We start from the raw sequence: 16,098 nt of genomic DNA on the forward strand, positions 1-16,098 counted from the left end.
CTCATCACATCAGAGCAGTTTCGCATACGGATGTGAGGCCCAGGATCAATCAGATATGATGCTGATAAATAATAATAATACGACAAATTCAATCCCCAAACAAATCTAGGGGATGCAGAATAACTGTATTATATGATAAACAATAAAGCCATGAGGATGAACTTACATCAACTCGGACTGAGAGAAATCTCTTTCATTTGTTTTTTTTAATATGAATATTCTATTTTTAAAATATCACATCTTTGCCAATGCACATTTGTAGGCTTTAACACTTCCTGTGTTCACATGAAACCTCTCTAAAGGCCACCTCAGCGCCGGAGTTGAGCTATTTAGGAACCGGCTGACTGAGAGACTCCTTCATTAATCTGAGACCTCTGACAACTGTCTGTCAGCAGCTGAGGGGGATTTCCACACTTTCTGTGTCTGCTTGTGTTCGAGAACAAAACCATTCATTAGAGCGAGGCGTACATTCTGACTCGGGATCTCTCATCGCCGCTCGACGTCGAGCATCTCTGAGCTAATTCAGGTGTTTCCCTCGGAGCCGCACGCTCATGCATTTAAGGGCAGACGGCCACACAGTTGCAAGCATTCACACTGTGTAAGTAAACAATCATCACTGAATCACGTTTAAATGCAGGCCTCAAACATTTGCTAACCTGTCTGCACAATCCGCCGAGAGTAAACACTCGGAGAGGAAAAGGAAAACAAGTGGATACACAAAAGCTGATGATGATGACATAAAGGCATCTGTAAAGAGCAAACGCTGACATGCTGTCATTCCATCTACAGTTTACCAATAGCTGCTGATGACAGACAAGTGTTGATGCCGGTCTGCGAGTTTAATTAGAGTTAGACCGGTGTGCCAAAATGACAAGAATCTGTAATAATGTTTTCATCCACTTGGGGGCAGAGCAACAAGCTGTAAAGACAAACAAAATAATGCCTTCGAAGGTAGATCGCATTACATGTTTATACATCAAGCAGACACAGAGTCGTGTTTCTGGCCACCTGATTCATTTTAGTCCAATATTTATTCAATAATTACTCCGATAATTCCAAAACTGGTCTCATCCAACTCCTGAAGGGAACCATACGGCTCTTTAGCTGCTAAATGTTCCACCGTGTTCTCCAGCTAGTTGCTGAATGTGTCTGCTGTCTGATGCAGGTAATGTTAAGTGAGTTTATCAGAGCCTCTTCACTGAAAACAGCTGCCTGCGATGATGATGATGATGATGATGAACTAAAACAGTTAAAGCAATGTTAATGGCTGTAAAACAAGGAACTGAAGGACACCGACAAGCCTCAGGTGAAAATGTATTAATTGTAAATATAAACATATTGATTAGAGCAGCTTTGATCACTAATTTAACGATAACAATGTGTCAATGCAAAAACAAGAGAGTGCATGATCATCTTGCTTTGTGTCTCTGTGTTAGCAACTGTTTGCTAACAGGTTAGCGATATCAGCTTAAAAAGGTGGTGATGTGTCAGTGTTGTGTAATTTGTTTCTGTGGCCACCAGGGGGCCAAAACAAATCAGTTATTGCAGGTTTAAGGAAACCTTTTGGGACTGTTACAGAGATGAAACATGCTAAATATAAGACGACAAGCCAATATTCGTCAATAGTTGGGTGATGATGTGGGGAACATGGATAATTCTTGCCCCTTTAAATTAAAGCCACACACAAAACATGTGTAATAAGTGGCAGATATGATGTGTATATATATATATATATATATATATATATATATATATATATATATATATATATACTGTCTACGCTTGTGGGTTTGTTGCCATGTGGGTTCAATGCCCCAGTTGCAAATCCCAAACTTAGATTCCTGAGATGCTCTCTCCTTCTGGCTGCTTTACTGTCATGCTATTGCGTGACATGACTTCACTGCATGAATATTCACCGTTCTCAAGTACAGGCCAGTCATAGCTAGAGAGAGATCTGTATCTCCTGCAATCTACCACACTTCTGAGCTCAAACGATGCCAGATGAAACGTTCCAAGCACACGCACGCACACACACACACACACACACACACACGAGAGGAATCTATAGTTAAAGGCTGTCTTTGTTTCATATTCCGCCGCATGATAAATGGCCGCCGTTGTGTTCCACTGTGTGTGCATCTGTGCTCGCGTGGTATATGTATAGATGTTTGCATGCATCCACTCTGCCTCCCGAACCGTGGACTCCCCCCGCTGCTGTAGCAGTTGCTCTCTCTCCCCTATCGTCATTGTTGCTCAGAAATACAGCACACGTGTTCTCATTCCCAGTGTAGGAGGTTCAGGCGGCCTCACACGCCTCATTCAGGCGCCGCCTCTATTGTGTCGGCTCACGTCAAGAAGCGCATCATCTTCATATTTTCACACTATGAATTCTAATATTATGCTGATTCCAGTCTGGCGTCCTGCTGTATTATGGGACCTGTATGGGTCCTGGAGGTACAGGGGGTCCCGTCTCCCACTCACTCTCACCAAGAGCAGATGGCCCTGGCTGGGCTGGGCACCGTGAATGAGCCCCTATTGTCTCTGGATGTAGCGTAGCCTCCTAGCCCAGATGGCATCTGTACCTTTTGTGTCCATGGTGACTTTCGGCAGAGTGACACAGTGAATGTGTGTGAATGCTGTCTACTCCAGTGGGTGGTGGCCCTCTGCTCGCTTTCATTAGCTTCCCTCTCTCTCTCTGTGTCTCTTTGTACTCCCACTCTCTTGTTTCTCAATGTGTTGATTCAGTTCGCTTTAAATGGGCCTTACTGACATGGAGGTTACAAACACTGTTGCAAAAGCAAATATATAAATATATGTTGACGTATACTCATACGTGGCCAGAAACATGTGGACACTAAGAAACAATGTGGCCTAGGAGGGCTTTTCACAGGAACCTGATGCAGGGAAGAAAAGGATGAGGATGGGCAGTCCAATTCCCCCCAAAAGGTCTTAGAGAGGGTTTTATTTCAGGGCACTAGGAGGCCGGTCAAGTATCCAAATTGTTGGCATGCAGCTGTAAATATAACATGAATTGGAACTAAAGGAGCATCAAACCTAAAAACAACAGCTCAGGCCAAAGGCACACAACATTTTTGTTCGATTCTACTGTTTAAAATGTAGTTATATTTGTAGTTACTGACCAGTCTGACCAACTCTTTAATACAAAATATGTGTATCTGATTTTTTTCCCCACCATTAAACGCATCAAAGTTCACATTTGTACTTGCAAAGAGTAATCTGACACAACTCACTTCCTCGTCTTTTGAAGCTTTCAACAGTTCTTTTCAGTCGTCATGGATAACGCGTTCATTGTTTTTTTGTTTTGTTCTTTTATGACAAAAATGGCTCGCTGATTTAGACCATGTGATGTAGTTGAAAGCACAAGAAAGAAATCTATTAAGTGCACCTTGAGCTGAGGTTGTTTTGTCCAAATAATCACATAGTTCGCAGTAATGGAGAGAAACATTAAAAGTGGGCAAACCAAGATATGTGGTTAATGATGATCACGGGGCAAAATACACTCGTTATGATGTGACTTCATTATTCCACTGGCAATAACGTTGCTCTCCTTTGTCTCCAAAGCGGAATAATGTCAGCCCATGTTATTTATTGGTTCCTTTATTAGGAGACACTAATAGCTAATCCTCCTTCTGTGTGTGAGTATGTGCATTTGTCTTTGTGCCGCCCCGAAACATGCTGTTTTGTTTAAGGGGCTTTGTGGAATTCGGTATTTGTGGTGGTGGTTGCTTGTTTTGCTGTTTAAAGCTGAACGGTTTCCCATGCTCGGGCTTAATGTCTCAGATCACACACGCATGCACGCACATATGCATGCACACGCACGCAGACGTCGCCTGAGAGCTATATGGGATTTAGGATTTAGGTGGTGAAGGCACTGAGGGATTATAGTGGTGATCTGACTATGTAAGTATGTGACGACTGAGAGAGATGCCATTCAAATTGCATAAAGTGCATCTGTGTGTGCGTGTGTGTGTGTGTGTGTGTGTGTGTGTGTGTGTGTGTGTGCATGCGTCCCTCTTGTGTCATCTTCACCAAACTGCAAAAAGTCGCATCAGTGCACCACCTCGCTGCTCCGCTCATTTCCATGTAACAGCTAATTTACTGCTCAGATCAAGTCTAATGTCTAATGAATCTACACGTCTTTGCTAACACAGGACTTGGATGACCCTTACACACACACACACACACACACACACACACACACACACACACAGACAGACACATGCACAAATCACAGGTAGCGTGCAACGACCTCGTCACAGGCAGGCATCATCGGTGCCCTCGGGGGCCTCCACATCACGATGCCAGGCTTCAGAGCGTTGGCTAAACCCCCGTCAGAGACAGTCTGCCTGGCTGCCCGGCAGGCTGGCACTTCAGCAGACTGTATTTACAGAAACCTCTGGAAGAAAAGGATCTGATTACCGAGAAGAATATATACAACGCATCAATCAGCCGGGTGGGAGAGAGACAACGAGAGACAGAGAGAGAGAGACAGAGAGAGGGAGAGAGAAAGAGAGTGGAGAATGGTTCAATGCTGTGGTTTTATTGGTGCTCTTAAACCTTTACACACACACACACACACACACACACACACACACACACAGGGGTTTTCTGGCAGGGGATGTGGGCCCAGAGAGAAGTCTGGTGTTTTAGTTTCAATCTTCCCTTCAGCCCAGATCAAGTACACCAGTCGGCAACTAAAGATGATGTCACTATCTCACAGCTGTCCCCACCACTCAGTGCTGCAATACACTCTTTCTGCGTGTGTGTGTGTGTGTGTGTGTGTGTGTGTGTGTGTGTGTGTGTGTGTGTGTGTGTGTGTGTGTGTGTGTGTGTGTGTGTGTGTGTGTGTGAAAAGCTCTGCTGAGGTCAAATAGGATTCTCTCCCTGTCTCCCTCTCCTTAATTCTGTCTTCTTTCAAAACTCTAGGGATCCTACAGGCCGTGTTGAAAGCTATGGCGATGGATCAAGTTTCCTCTGTATGTATCCAAGACCCACACACACACACACACCCACACACACAGACACACACACACTCATACATTTTGTATTCTCCAATTCGAGCTGCCGGGAATGGCATGAGGAGGGAGTGGGAAAGGGAGGGGAGATGAAGGGAAAGTGGGGATGCTTTTACAGGAGAACCGTCACAAACCATCAGAGGATAACAATGTTTTATTCACACATAACCTGCCACACACACACACACACACACACACACACACTGAGCTTGTGCCTATATGGAAACTCAATATGGACCATGTCGTAAATAGTTGTGCTGTTTTGGAAAACATGAATCTTGTCGGTTTTTAAGCATTTTAGTAGGTGGCCAAATGATTTGCTGATACGATCCTGGTGATACATTTTAATAATGATAAAAAGATAACTATTCAAATTAAAACACATTTAACATTTCTAATTTTCTCTAATGCAAAAACAAATCATACTTTTATCTATTTCAGATGGCATTTGCTGTATTTTTTTTTTTTTTTTTTTGTCTGTTTATTTATTTTCTGTAAAGCGTCTTTGGGTTCAGAAAAAATATTATTATTTCCAATTAAGCTATTTTTAATCCCCAAAAAGCCTGTGTGTTATTACTATTTAAATATATAGCATATATATAATATTTTCAATAAAGCGTAAGAACATTTGAGAAATATCTTTCAAATACCAAACAATGATGCATCAAATATATCACGTGCATAAAAATCACAACCTAACACCACAGCATAACGGCCCACTTAATAAAGTATAACTACTGTATGCTCTTAATTCATGGAGGTTAACGCGTCCGAGGTTAAAAGCTTCCTGGAAGTGAAACATGAGTGTTCATACAGTAACCGAAAGCAGCTAAGTGCATTGCACTTCAATACAAGCCCTTTTCTGAATGGAGGACTTTTAAAGGGCTGTTGTATTTAATATCTGATTGAATTAATTTTCCCAACACTACAGCATGTAATGGATGTCCATGGAAACGCTGGTGGAACTTGGGTATGGAATAATGCAAACTAAACACATATTTGGCATTACATGATTTTTGTGTAATCACAACACAATTTTCGAATAAAACAGTTCCATATCTTAATCAAAGACAACGGCCCTTTTCCTTTGAACTGTCGAGTCGGACCTCCACAAATCAGTGTTTCTGCACACGAACACGACACAGATCAACAAAATAACAATGATTAATCAAAGGCTGGAATTTCTTAATTTCATGTTTTTGCCGAGCCCCACAGCACGCAACATAAAGCGGGCGGTAAATGAATCAAGGCGGCGCATGCTTCCTGTCTCTGACTCACTGTATGAAAGTCCCATGTATTCAATTAGCGATAATGTTGAACAGTCCCATCTCCATCATTATGGTTACACTGGATGTAAACCATTTTCAAATTCTTCTATTCTATTTTTACTTCGGTCCGTCTCTTTCTGTGTGGCAAATTACAAGTGGCTTGAATGAGACTAAAAATATTTCACGGGTAAAAAAACAGATCAGATTGTTCCCTTATTCCCCCCCGTCCCTCTCTCCATGCTTTTGCTTTAAGCGCCGTGCGGGGTTCAGCTGCGTGGTGGAGAGAGGTTGGAGGTCACAGTGTAGCTCTCTGTGTGGGTGTCTCAGGTGACCTTTGACCTTCTCCGACCTGCTGAGCAGCAGTCAACCTGGCAGTCCAACTGGGAGCGGAGAGAAGGACAAGAGGTCAGGAGAAATGTGAGCGAGAGAGAGCGTTTTCTCAGCCTCTTTCTTCACTCACAACTTCATTTTCATCCTCCCCTCTCTATTATAGGTGCATATTTAGCATAACTACTACGTACCAAATCTAAGCCTTTAGCAATGAGAGTGAAATAAACATGCTTATTTTCTCACTGATGGGATTTATGCACCAGAGGTTTTCAGGAACCATGATCACGAAACTCAACGCATAAATGTGTGTAAATCAAGTATAGAAAATCAACAAAAAAAAATGTCTGGTGTTTTCTTTTCCGTGTTTATTTGTTATTTTTACACGATCCCTATTTTCTTCAGTAATGTACGCATTTTTTGTTGTTTTCATCATCCATAGCAAATCTACTACCTCTATTTCTTTCAGTGCAGTATTTTGCAGTTGAAGCTTAATCGCTCATCTTCTCCACCCTCTACATGTTATTTATCTCTTTGCACTTGAACGGACCTTCAGCACTTACGTTTTGGGAAAAGGAATATATCTTACAATAAAAACATAAGGCAAAACATATGCTTTGGCAGATTTTTTTGAACCAAGCCTTCTCACACAAACAAACACACACACACACACACACACACACACACACACACACACACACACACACACACACACACACACACACACACACACACACAGACCTCACCAAGGGGCCCTTTTCCTCCCCTCATCCATCCCATCCTCCACCTCCCCTCTCTCATCAAGGATCATTTGCTCAGTTTCCTGTCTGCCTCTTCTGGTTTTTCCTCTCCATCTCTGATTGGTGAATTTCTACAAGTCTCTGATTGGCCAGTGATTTCGGCGCCTCCTCTTGTTAATAATCATGAAAACACCTCCCCTTTTTTTGAGTCCCGCCTCTTCTTGTGTGCTCCTCCTCCTCTACACTTGGAATACAATGAGGTTAGAGTGCCTCCTGGTGGACGACACGTTTTAAATATTCCCCATGCCGACTGAAAGACTCTGACTAGTCTGCACTAAATACAACAAATAATGAATTTCCTTAAGAAAAGTCCTGAAACTGACTTGATTGTATAAAAAAGGTAAAATGTAAAAAGTTAAAGGCGCTCTTAAAAACAAATCTATAAACTCTGACACTGGATGTGATTGTCCAAACTTAGAGTTCCATCTAGTGGTGTTTCTGTGTAAAATGTGACAGAGCTCCTGATCATGTGTTATTCAGACTTATTAACTGGCCCACGGTATCATTGGTAAATTTAAATAAAAAATAAATAATATATATAAGTTAAGTCTAGAAATAGTTTCTATTTTCTGCACACGGAGCTGTATACCAAGGTACCATGTAACAAATAAAAAAGGCATGAAATCGGGTTGAAATAATTTCTTCTAAATGTCAGCTTTTCAGGAACTATAAGACAAATGTCCTGGATATAGTCCAAGCTAGATCCAACATGGAGAGCAGTTAATTAGCTTGCAGTGATTCAAAATTGTCTAACTCGATGGGGAAATATAAAATCCTTTATATTAATTAAAGAAGTGAAAATGCCACAAGTTTGGAAATGTAAATAATCAACCAAACAGTGAAGAACTGTGAAGACTTGTGAAAATACACTTTTCTCAGTCAACGAATCCTATGAAAAGACCAAAACATAAAACAACATTTTGATCCTAACTGACACATATCGTCTGTGTAAACCTGATACAACATCTTTCTGTACATTATTGTCCAAAACGATTCAAACCACCTCAATGAGACACATCAGTGCACTTATTGTCATCTTTCTGCTGTTATTGTAGTTTATTTTGAGACAATCCCAATCCTGTGTTTAAAAGCGGAAGTATAACAGAATGAGTAAGTTGGAAAGTTAGACCGACACTTTGTTCTTTTCTTGGAACTTGTTTAATAAAAATATGAAATATTGCCAGCCTCATCTTTTAAGTAATATAATGTCCTATCTGTTTTTTGTACAGCTTTACTACCCAGGACAAGAAGGAAAGTAATCAGGATAATTTATTGTCTTTTCCTGAGATGCTTTTAGTTGGAGGGGAGGAAATACCCAGGCCTCTGCATGTATGGCAGGTTAAATCCTTCAACATCAAAGTTTCTGAGGAAAGAAAGTTGCATCTCTTCCTGTCTTTCTGTCTGTCTCCTAACCTCCTATAGGCTCGAAGTTTTGATTTGGTCACTTCTTCTATTGGATGTGGTCACGTGAGAGACACGAATCCATCATCATCATCTGCCACAGCAGCACAACACAGAATTACACCAGCCACACACACACACAGAGGTAGGAGCCCGTGTGTCCGTCTGCCCGGCGTCCCATACATCATAATGCCGTGGTCCTGCAGAAATGGGTGTGATCATTGATAAAACTATAACCTGTCACGGGGGCTTGATGAATGCGTCTCCTCGCTGAGTGTATGGGCATGTAAAGTGTTGTGATGATGACCCGGCTGATGTCTAAGTGAGGGGAAAGATAAAACTCCACGTAAATCAGCTCAACGGAGGGACAACAGCACATTCCCACAAATCATCCCGGGGATCTGAGGCCGTCCTGGTCCTGGAGAGGAATTCTGGGAAAGCTGCCAGATGACCGAGTGAGAGACAGGTGAGGATCAATGATTTCATTGGGGCCTGTTTCATTCTGCTTCCTGTTTCTGCCTCTTCCTTGGGTGCATCTCGTGTTTTTTTTTTTTTCTTTGTCAGTCTTTATGCATGCAGTTGAATAATTGTGCTGGAGTTCCCCAAACTAAATAAAATAATAGGACAGATAATAGGAGAGACGAACATCTCAGGAAATTCTACATCTCGTACAATTTCCGTGAAATATGGGTGCAAAGTAAGTCAAAAGCATGTTATATATGGGATTTCCAGGGTGTATTAAATCAAACCTGCGGGGCAGTATTTCTATCAAAGAAGCAGCGTCTGTTTTCAGGCAAGTGGACAAGCCTAGGAGAAGGGGAGGGTGGGGGGTTGGAGGCCCGAAAGCAAGAAAATGGAAAGATGAAAAGGCCGCCGGGGTGGTGAGGGATGCACATTAAAAACATTAAGAAGAGAGAATTACAGTGTTGGAGAACAAGGTCTTGGAGGGAGTGCTCGCTGAAAGAACAAAGGGAGAGCTGGAGGTAGAGGAAACCCACTGCGGATAAGACTCTGGATAAGTGTCAGAGACAGGATCGTAAATCCCGAACCCCATAGTCTGCAGGCTGGGGCCGGGGTCAGGGAGGGGGAGCACAAAGAGGAGGGCTGGGGATAGGTGGGAGGTAAATGATAATACTGTAGTTGACTGAAGCCGTAGCCATAAAAACATCTTAAGGTTGTCACTGAATCACTGGAAACAGATGCGATCGGAATACTTTTTTACGGCGAGATCCTTCGTAGGGACATGGCAACGCGGCAAATGGAAACAATGTCGGGGTTATGACGCATGGATCAAATTAAAGTTCCCCCGTGGGTTGTCATTATCAGAACGCATCTCGCACCAGGCATTCCTCACATTCTGTCTGAGTCATTGTGTGCATCTAAACACACCATCGACACGTTCGTCGTCCTCCCCGGGTTGCAAATACTTGTCCGACGGTTGCTAGATACAGCTGTGTCGTGAAGTGTAGTTCTGGCAAACAAAAGAAGGGTGGAATACCATTTGTCGTTAGGTTTGCTGCTTAATAGCACCAATAAGACAACACAGGATAGGAACCCACTAATAGAATATGTATTGTGATATTTAATGTCTTCTGAGAACTTTATCAAAACAAGCCTGACATCAGGGTTATCTCTTGGACTTGTGTCTAATAGAAAGCTCAAATGCATTACACTCTGGGGGAGTGGAGTTGATGAAGGTGTTTACCAGGCGTGGAGGGCCTAATGAAAAAAAGGTAATGGAGTTCAGTGATGGGAAATGAAGGATCCAGTGTTTTTGGTACTTAGTGACAGAATACTTCGGCCTACTTCAGATCAGCTTTAATGGCCATGTGGTGTATATTTGGAGGATATCTGTGCTTCTCTTCCCATTGTAACCATTGTGAATGATATGTGGCGTTCTTCATTAACTGTGACAACAATAAGACAAAAAAAACAAAAGCACCAATTTATAATATGTGCCAAATGAAATAATGACTACAAGGATTGTTAGATTATAATTGCTATATTTCCACATTGTGACCTTATACGCCACAAGACATGAAATAGGTTGTGGTAGAAGTTACATTTTGACAATATCTTTCTTTATTTTAACAAATTCAAAGGGAATAGAGGATGGAGCTGAATGCACGATACAACTGGGAGCTAAATGGCCGAGAAGATGAAGGAAAGACGACAACACATTCACTTGTGTAACTGTCTCTTTGAATGCTTTCAATGCTGCTTGCCAGATATAAATGTCTTCCTAATTGTCAGTCTGGATATAATTAGCGAAGTATGGAGCGAAGACAATGTACAGCCTCTATAGAATTAAACATCACATCTATTGGATGTGAATGGTGCTGCTTGTTTATAGTTTGGTTTCCCTGTGATCTTCTCTGGCAAATGAAATGCCCACTGGTTCATTCATCAGCCCAATTAGGACAAATATTCTTCAGAGCTGGATGAATACTCAGACAGGAATTTGCTCAGTTGGAAATAGCCTGTGGTTGAAGGTATATGTCCATGTGTGTGGGTGGGTCCTTCAGGACAGGTGACGTGTGTTTTCAGGGGTCTTTAATAACAGCGTGGTCAACAGGAAACAAGGTGTCCTGGTGCTGTCCTGATAGAACATGTCTCCCACTGTAAACGTGTTGACCAAGACGTTTCTGTCAGCGCTGCTGATGCTGGGGGGTCTTGCAGGGGCAGCGGGGTCTGACTTCTACAGGAAATCACTCCACAGGGATACGACTTTGCAGAGCAGCAATGATGGAAGACACGCTGTGAGGAAACAGCCCCGCCAACAGGTAAAATGTATTTAACTGGAGATGCTTATTCCATCGGGAAACTAGATTTGTCTCCTCCACAGCTGAAAAATGTAGTCGATTAATTGATCAGTCAATTAGGTTTTACAAAAGTGTAGATTTTATACATTAATTTGTCATGTATGATTGGAAATTGAATATTTGGGGATGCTGGTTAGATAAAACAGACAATCTGAAAAAACAACATTGTTCAATTTGCTGACATTTTATGAACAATCTGCAGACTTTCCTTAAATTCTGTCCCATAGTTGTCATGAGCATGAAAGTATAAATAACTAAAGTTATTTGTCATAATGCCACAGATAATTTTACAAGAGAGCATGGAAGTTACCAGTCATGTTCACGGGGGCTTTGTGTCTTTAGTACCACGCATCAAATCTGTTATCACATTTACTCACTTTTGCTCCACATTATTGTAGAGCAACAGTAAATGCATCATCACTTTTTATTTAAGTCATTTTGAGTTTACAATTACTGTTATGTTATATGAAGTAATAACATTAACTGACTGATCGATTGCTTGACTAATCCTCTCAGTTCTTGTAAAAAACTTTACTAAACAATATTCTTTATTCTTTTTTTTAAGACAAAAAGTGAAGTCCTCAGGAGTTTGGATCTCGAGAGCTTCAACGTGCACGTGACTCCCAGCACCAGCAAGATCAGCCTCCCCAGCATCATCAGGCTCTACCCGCCCACCGCCAAACCTTTGCATCTGGAAGCCAACTTGCCCATGCGCTTCGGACGGGAGAGTATTCCTGACGACGACAGAGACCCAAACTCCAACCCCAACATGCCTCAGAGGTTTGGCCGGTCCTGGGAGGTGATTCCAATGTGTGCCGAGTGCCCTGATGTGCAAGAAGAACCAAGCCCAGCGATGGGTCGGAGCTTTGGAAGAAGCCGTCTGTACTGGAGCCTTCTTAATACTCTGGTCAATGCACAGTTATTAAACACTGACTTGCACTGGTAGGCAAATCTTAATCCTTAAATTTACCATTTAATGTAACATCTACACGTTTTGTTTGTTATAAATAACACATATATGTATTCTCTGCCAACAGGACTGAAGATTTTGACTTTACAAGCAGCTCCGAGGAGGTGGAGATAGAAGAGAAGACATTTAGAGGATAGATAGAGGATTAAATAGGCCAACAATGTGAATGTCAGCATATAGTGTTTTTACTGTTTAGACAAAACATCAAAGTGAGTTGAAATATGTAAATGCATGCATCCCATTAAATAAATGTTGTTATGTTATTGTGACAGTGGTTTGGGTTGATATTTATACTTTTAATAGAGTATACAATCTAAAGACGTTAGCATCATATTGGACAGTGTTTTTATGATGGTTCTGGTCCTTTAAGCACCAAACCAGAGACCAGGACCAGAGAGCACACTCCTTATCTTTATCAACTCCTGATATCGGAAATTAGAATTAATCATTAATTGTGAAAAGCATTAAGATTACTGGGGGAAATAAGGAGCTAATAAAAAAACGTTTTTATTTAAAGCTTTATATTTCTGTTATACAGTCAACACAATCCCAGTTCTAACTGCTGATAGAAGCCATGAAATGTAAGGTAGTGGTAGTGAAGCTGCCACACCATAAATATAATGGGGAAGGACTCTGTGAGTACAGGGATTGACCACTAGAGGGATCCAAACACCAAGCCAAAGCTTCCACATTGAGCTCACAACCAAACCAACACAGAGGGTTCAAATCACAGGCTGCAAAAGTATCGTCTTCATCTTTGTAGAGGTAAATAAGAGAGGTAAACAAAGGTGCCAGGGCCCAGGGAAGGCCCCTTTCAGTTCCTCATCTCTACGTCATGTTCTGTGGGTCCGGTTTCTCCAGCAGGGCAGGGCACTGGGTGCCAGTGAGACTTCAGGGACACAAAGAAAACCGTGGAGAAACTAGTTCTACTGCTGCAAACCACGAGACTGTCACTCAGTCATGCATGACCACATCATAAAAGGGATTATGAATAAAGATAAAATAATTCCCTCCGAAGTAAAAGTCACCAATTCAAACTTGCTATCAATAAACCAACTTATTTTAATACAAATGTATGAATTTGAATCATAAACACACCTCACCTGCCCTTGGAAGGTAAATGGGCGTGGCCCACATACCATAGCTGCGTCTTCCTCCCTGGGTTGCGCAATCTGTTTTATCGCCGTTTACAGACCGCTCCCTTCCTACAATTTGAGCGCTTTTCCTTTAAAATCTGGTCCCCGAAGCAGCCAGTTTACAAGTGGAAACAGCTGGAAACGTGAAGCTGGCGAACGACACCAAAAGTGTCAGAGTTTGAAACGACGAGAGGACTTGAACTACACAAACCCGTCAGGTAGCCTAAGGTGAGGCTTATCTTATTGATATTGTTCTGTTTTCAGTCTCCTCTTCGGGCGAAAACGTGACGTCTGCTGTGTTTAAATGGTTAACTGGTGAATGACGCACTTTGTCTTATAGTTAACATTTGGATAATAATGTTATCAGGGACATATTTGGGCGTCCAGGCTGGATATTCAGCCTAACGTTACGTCACACTTCTGTTTTCAAACCTCTCAGCTTCTTTCTGTAGCCTGCAGAACAACCAAACTAGTTCTTTAACAACAACCCGGAAGTGTGGGGGTTGGACTTAACCCCTCATCTGTTTCCAGAAATACTTTCACATTTGTGTTTCATTCTGGTCAGATCCTGATCATATCATGAGTGATAGCCCGTGACTGACTGGAACACACTGGTTGCCATCTTTTTCCGGCTGCAGGTCATGGGGGACGTCGCCAAAGGGAAGAAGCTGTTTGTGCAGAGATGCTCCCAGTGTCACACGGTGGAGGAGGGGGGACGCCACAAGCAGGGACCCAACCTGTGGGGTCTGTTTGGCAGGAAGACGGGAAAGGCACCTGGCTTCTCCTACACACAGGCCAACATTGATAAAGGTATGGATCGCTATGAGTTCACATCAACCAGTTTGATTGTTTCTAACTCTTTCTAAGATGTTTTGCATTTGCAATGTTGCTTTCTTTCTTTTTTCTGAAAAAACTGGTCCACTTTTACCTGTCGTGGAGCACCATGGTAACCTCTGCTGCATGGACAAGCAGTTTTTAAAGGGAAGCAAAGGGGAGTTTGCAATCCTCCATTAGTGCCTTATTTAAGCAGATGCATCTTGTGCTTGTGCATGCCTGAGAAAACGTGGCAAATGGAGATGTTTTAGTATCCAGCTGCACCCCCCCTCCCCAAATTGAAAGAAATGTATGGATTTTAACTGAGAATCAAATATCAAAGACGGTAGTTCTTCCCGTGAATATAACAAATGTGCATCTGCGTGTTTAGAAATGCTTGTTGTCCGTTATTGCAGCAGAGATTTGTCATATAATGTATTACCTGTGTGTGTGTGTGTGTGTGTGTGTGTGTGTGTGTGTGTGTGTGTGTGTGTGTGTGTGTGTGTGTGTGTTTTAGGTATCACATGGGATGAGGAAACTCTAAATATATACCTTGAAAACCCTAAGAAGTACATCCCTGGTACCAAGATGATCTACAGTGGACTCAAAAAGAAAAATGACAGAAAGGCTGTTATCGCCTATTTAAAGGACGCCACCTCGTAATGAACACACAACACACACATGACATGCAGCTGTGGACAGACGCATTACAGTGTAGGAAAAAACATTGTGTTCTTTGTTTTAATTTTGAGTTCACGATTTACGATAGTTTTTAAAATTGCTATAACCGCATTAATACAACATGGCTGCCACACTGTTCTTGTGTGTTCTTGTTAATTATTATGGGTCAGGCTTCGTGCACCTTGTGGGTTTTCCAGATATTTTTCAGTCAGTGCTTCTTAACGATGCAGCCTTCCTTTGGGATTTCCTGAAAAAAAAAACTGTTTTGTTTACCAATTTCTTTTCACTAGCGCTTGCACAGAAACTACATGCTGCATTTTGCCACTTTAACTCTCAGTGCACTGTTGATCGCTGTTTTTTCAAGAATTTATATTCCCATTATGTTATGTTTACTACTTTTTTCTTCTTCTTTTTCTGCTGTGTAGCGTTCTTCTACAGGTAGACAGAGTGTTTGTGTGAAATGGTGCTGGACTGTCTACCTTATTCCCTGTGGTATGACTTCTAATGTTATGAAGTTGCACTTTAGTTAGTTGTTTTGTATTCATACTTTTTCTAAATGTATTTTACTTGCGAACAGTAAGGTCAAACAAGGTTGTCATTTACATGTTAACCAAAAAAACTCTTATTTTTGGGGTTAAAGTCATATAATAAAGAGCGGTTGGAGATGGTGAATCCGAGTGTGTACGTTCCTTCATAGTGAGTTACTGTTTTATACTCTGTTTACACGTTAACCTTGAGTAGAGAAAATGGGTGCTGCCATACAATATGTCAATACAATATTCAATACAATATAATAATCAGTGGGCCATTGTTACCACACTTATTGTTTCCTTCCACCTTGAAA

The 16,098-nt window shown here is 41.8% G+C and overlaps 1 protein-coding gene across 2 annotated transcripts; it reads left to right on the plus strand.

Annotated features, from left to right (window-relative positions):
• Window positions 1–13,776: 13,776 nt before the first annotated feature.
• LOC311027720 (cytochrome c-a-like) lies at window positions 13,777–15,926 on the plus strand. Of its 2 annotated transcripts, none has more exons than XM_084031868.1 (3): window positions 13,777–13,988; window positions 14,326–14,570; window positions 15,091–15,926. In XM_084031868.1, the coding sequence occupies exons 2-3, from the start codon at window positions 14,402–14,404 to the stop codon at window positions 15,234–15,236; spliced, it is 315 nt and encodes a 104-aa protein (XP_083887994.1). In that variant the 5' UTR covers window positions 13,777–13,988; window positions 14,326–14,401; the 3' UTR covers window positions 15,237–15,926. The 2 variants fall into 2 exon arrangements, with proteins under 2 accessions (XP_083887994.1, XP_083887993.1); XM_084031867.1 differs by having other exon boundaries at window positions 13,778–13,988; window positions 14,399–14,570.
• The last annotated feature ends 172 nt before the right edge of the window (window positions 15,927–16,098 follow it).

The sequence above is a fragment of the Eutrigla gurnardus genome (assembly GCF_963514095.1).
Source record: "Eutrigla gurnardus genome assembly, chromosome: 17".
NCBI lineage: Eukaryota > Metazoa > Chordata > Actinopteri > Perciformes > Triglidae > Eutrigla > Eutrigla gurnardus.

What these genes read in the sequence shown, in the direction of transcription:
- LOC311027720 (XM_084031868.1), top strand. Translation starts at nt 14,402, where the DNA reads ATGGGGGACGTCGCCAAAGGGAAGAAGCTGTTTGTGCAGAGATGCTCC. An exon ending in ACAGGCCAACATTGATAAAG is followed by an intron (nt 14,571 to 15,090) that starts GTATGGATCGCT and finishes TGTGTGTTTTAG; the next exon opens with GTATCACATGGGATGAGGAA.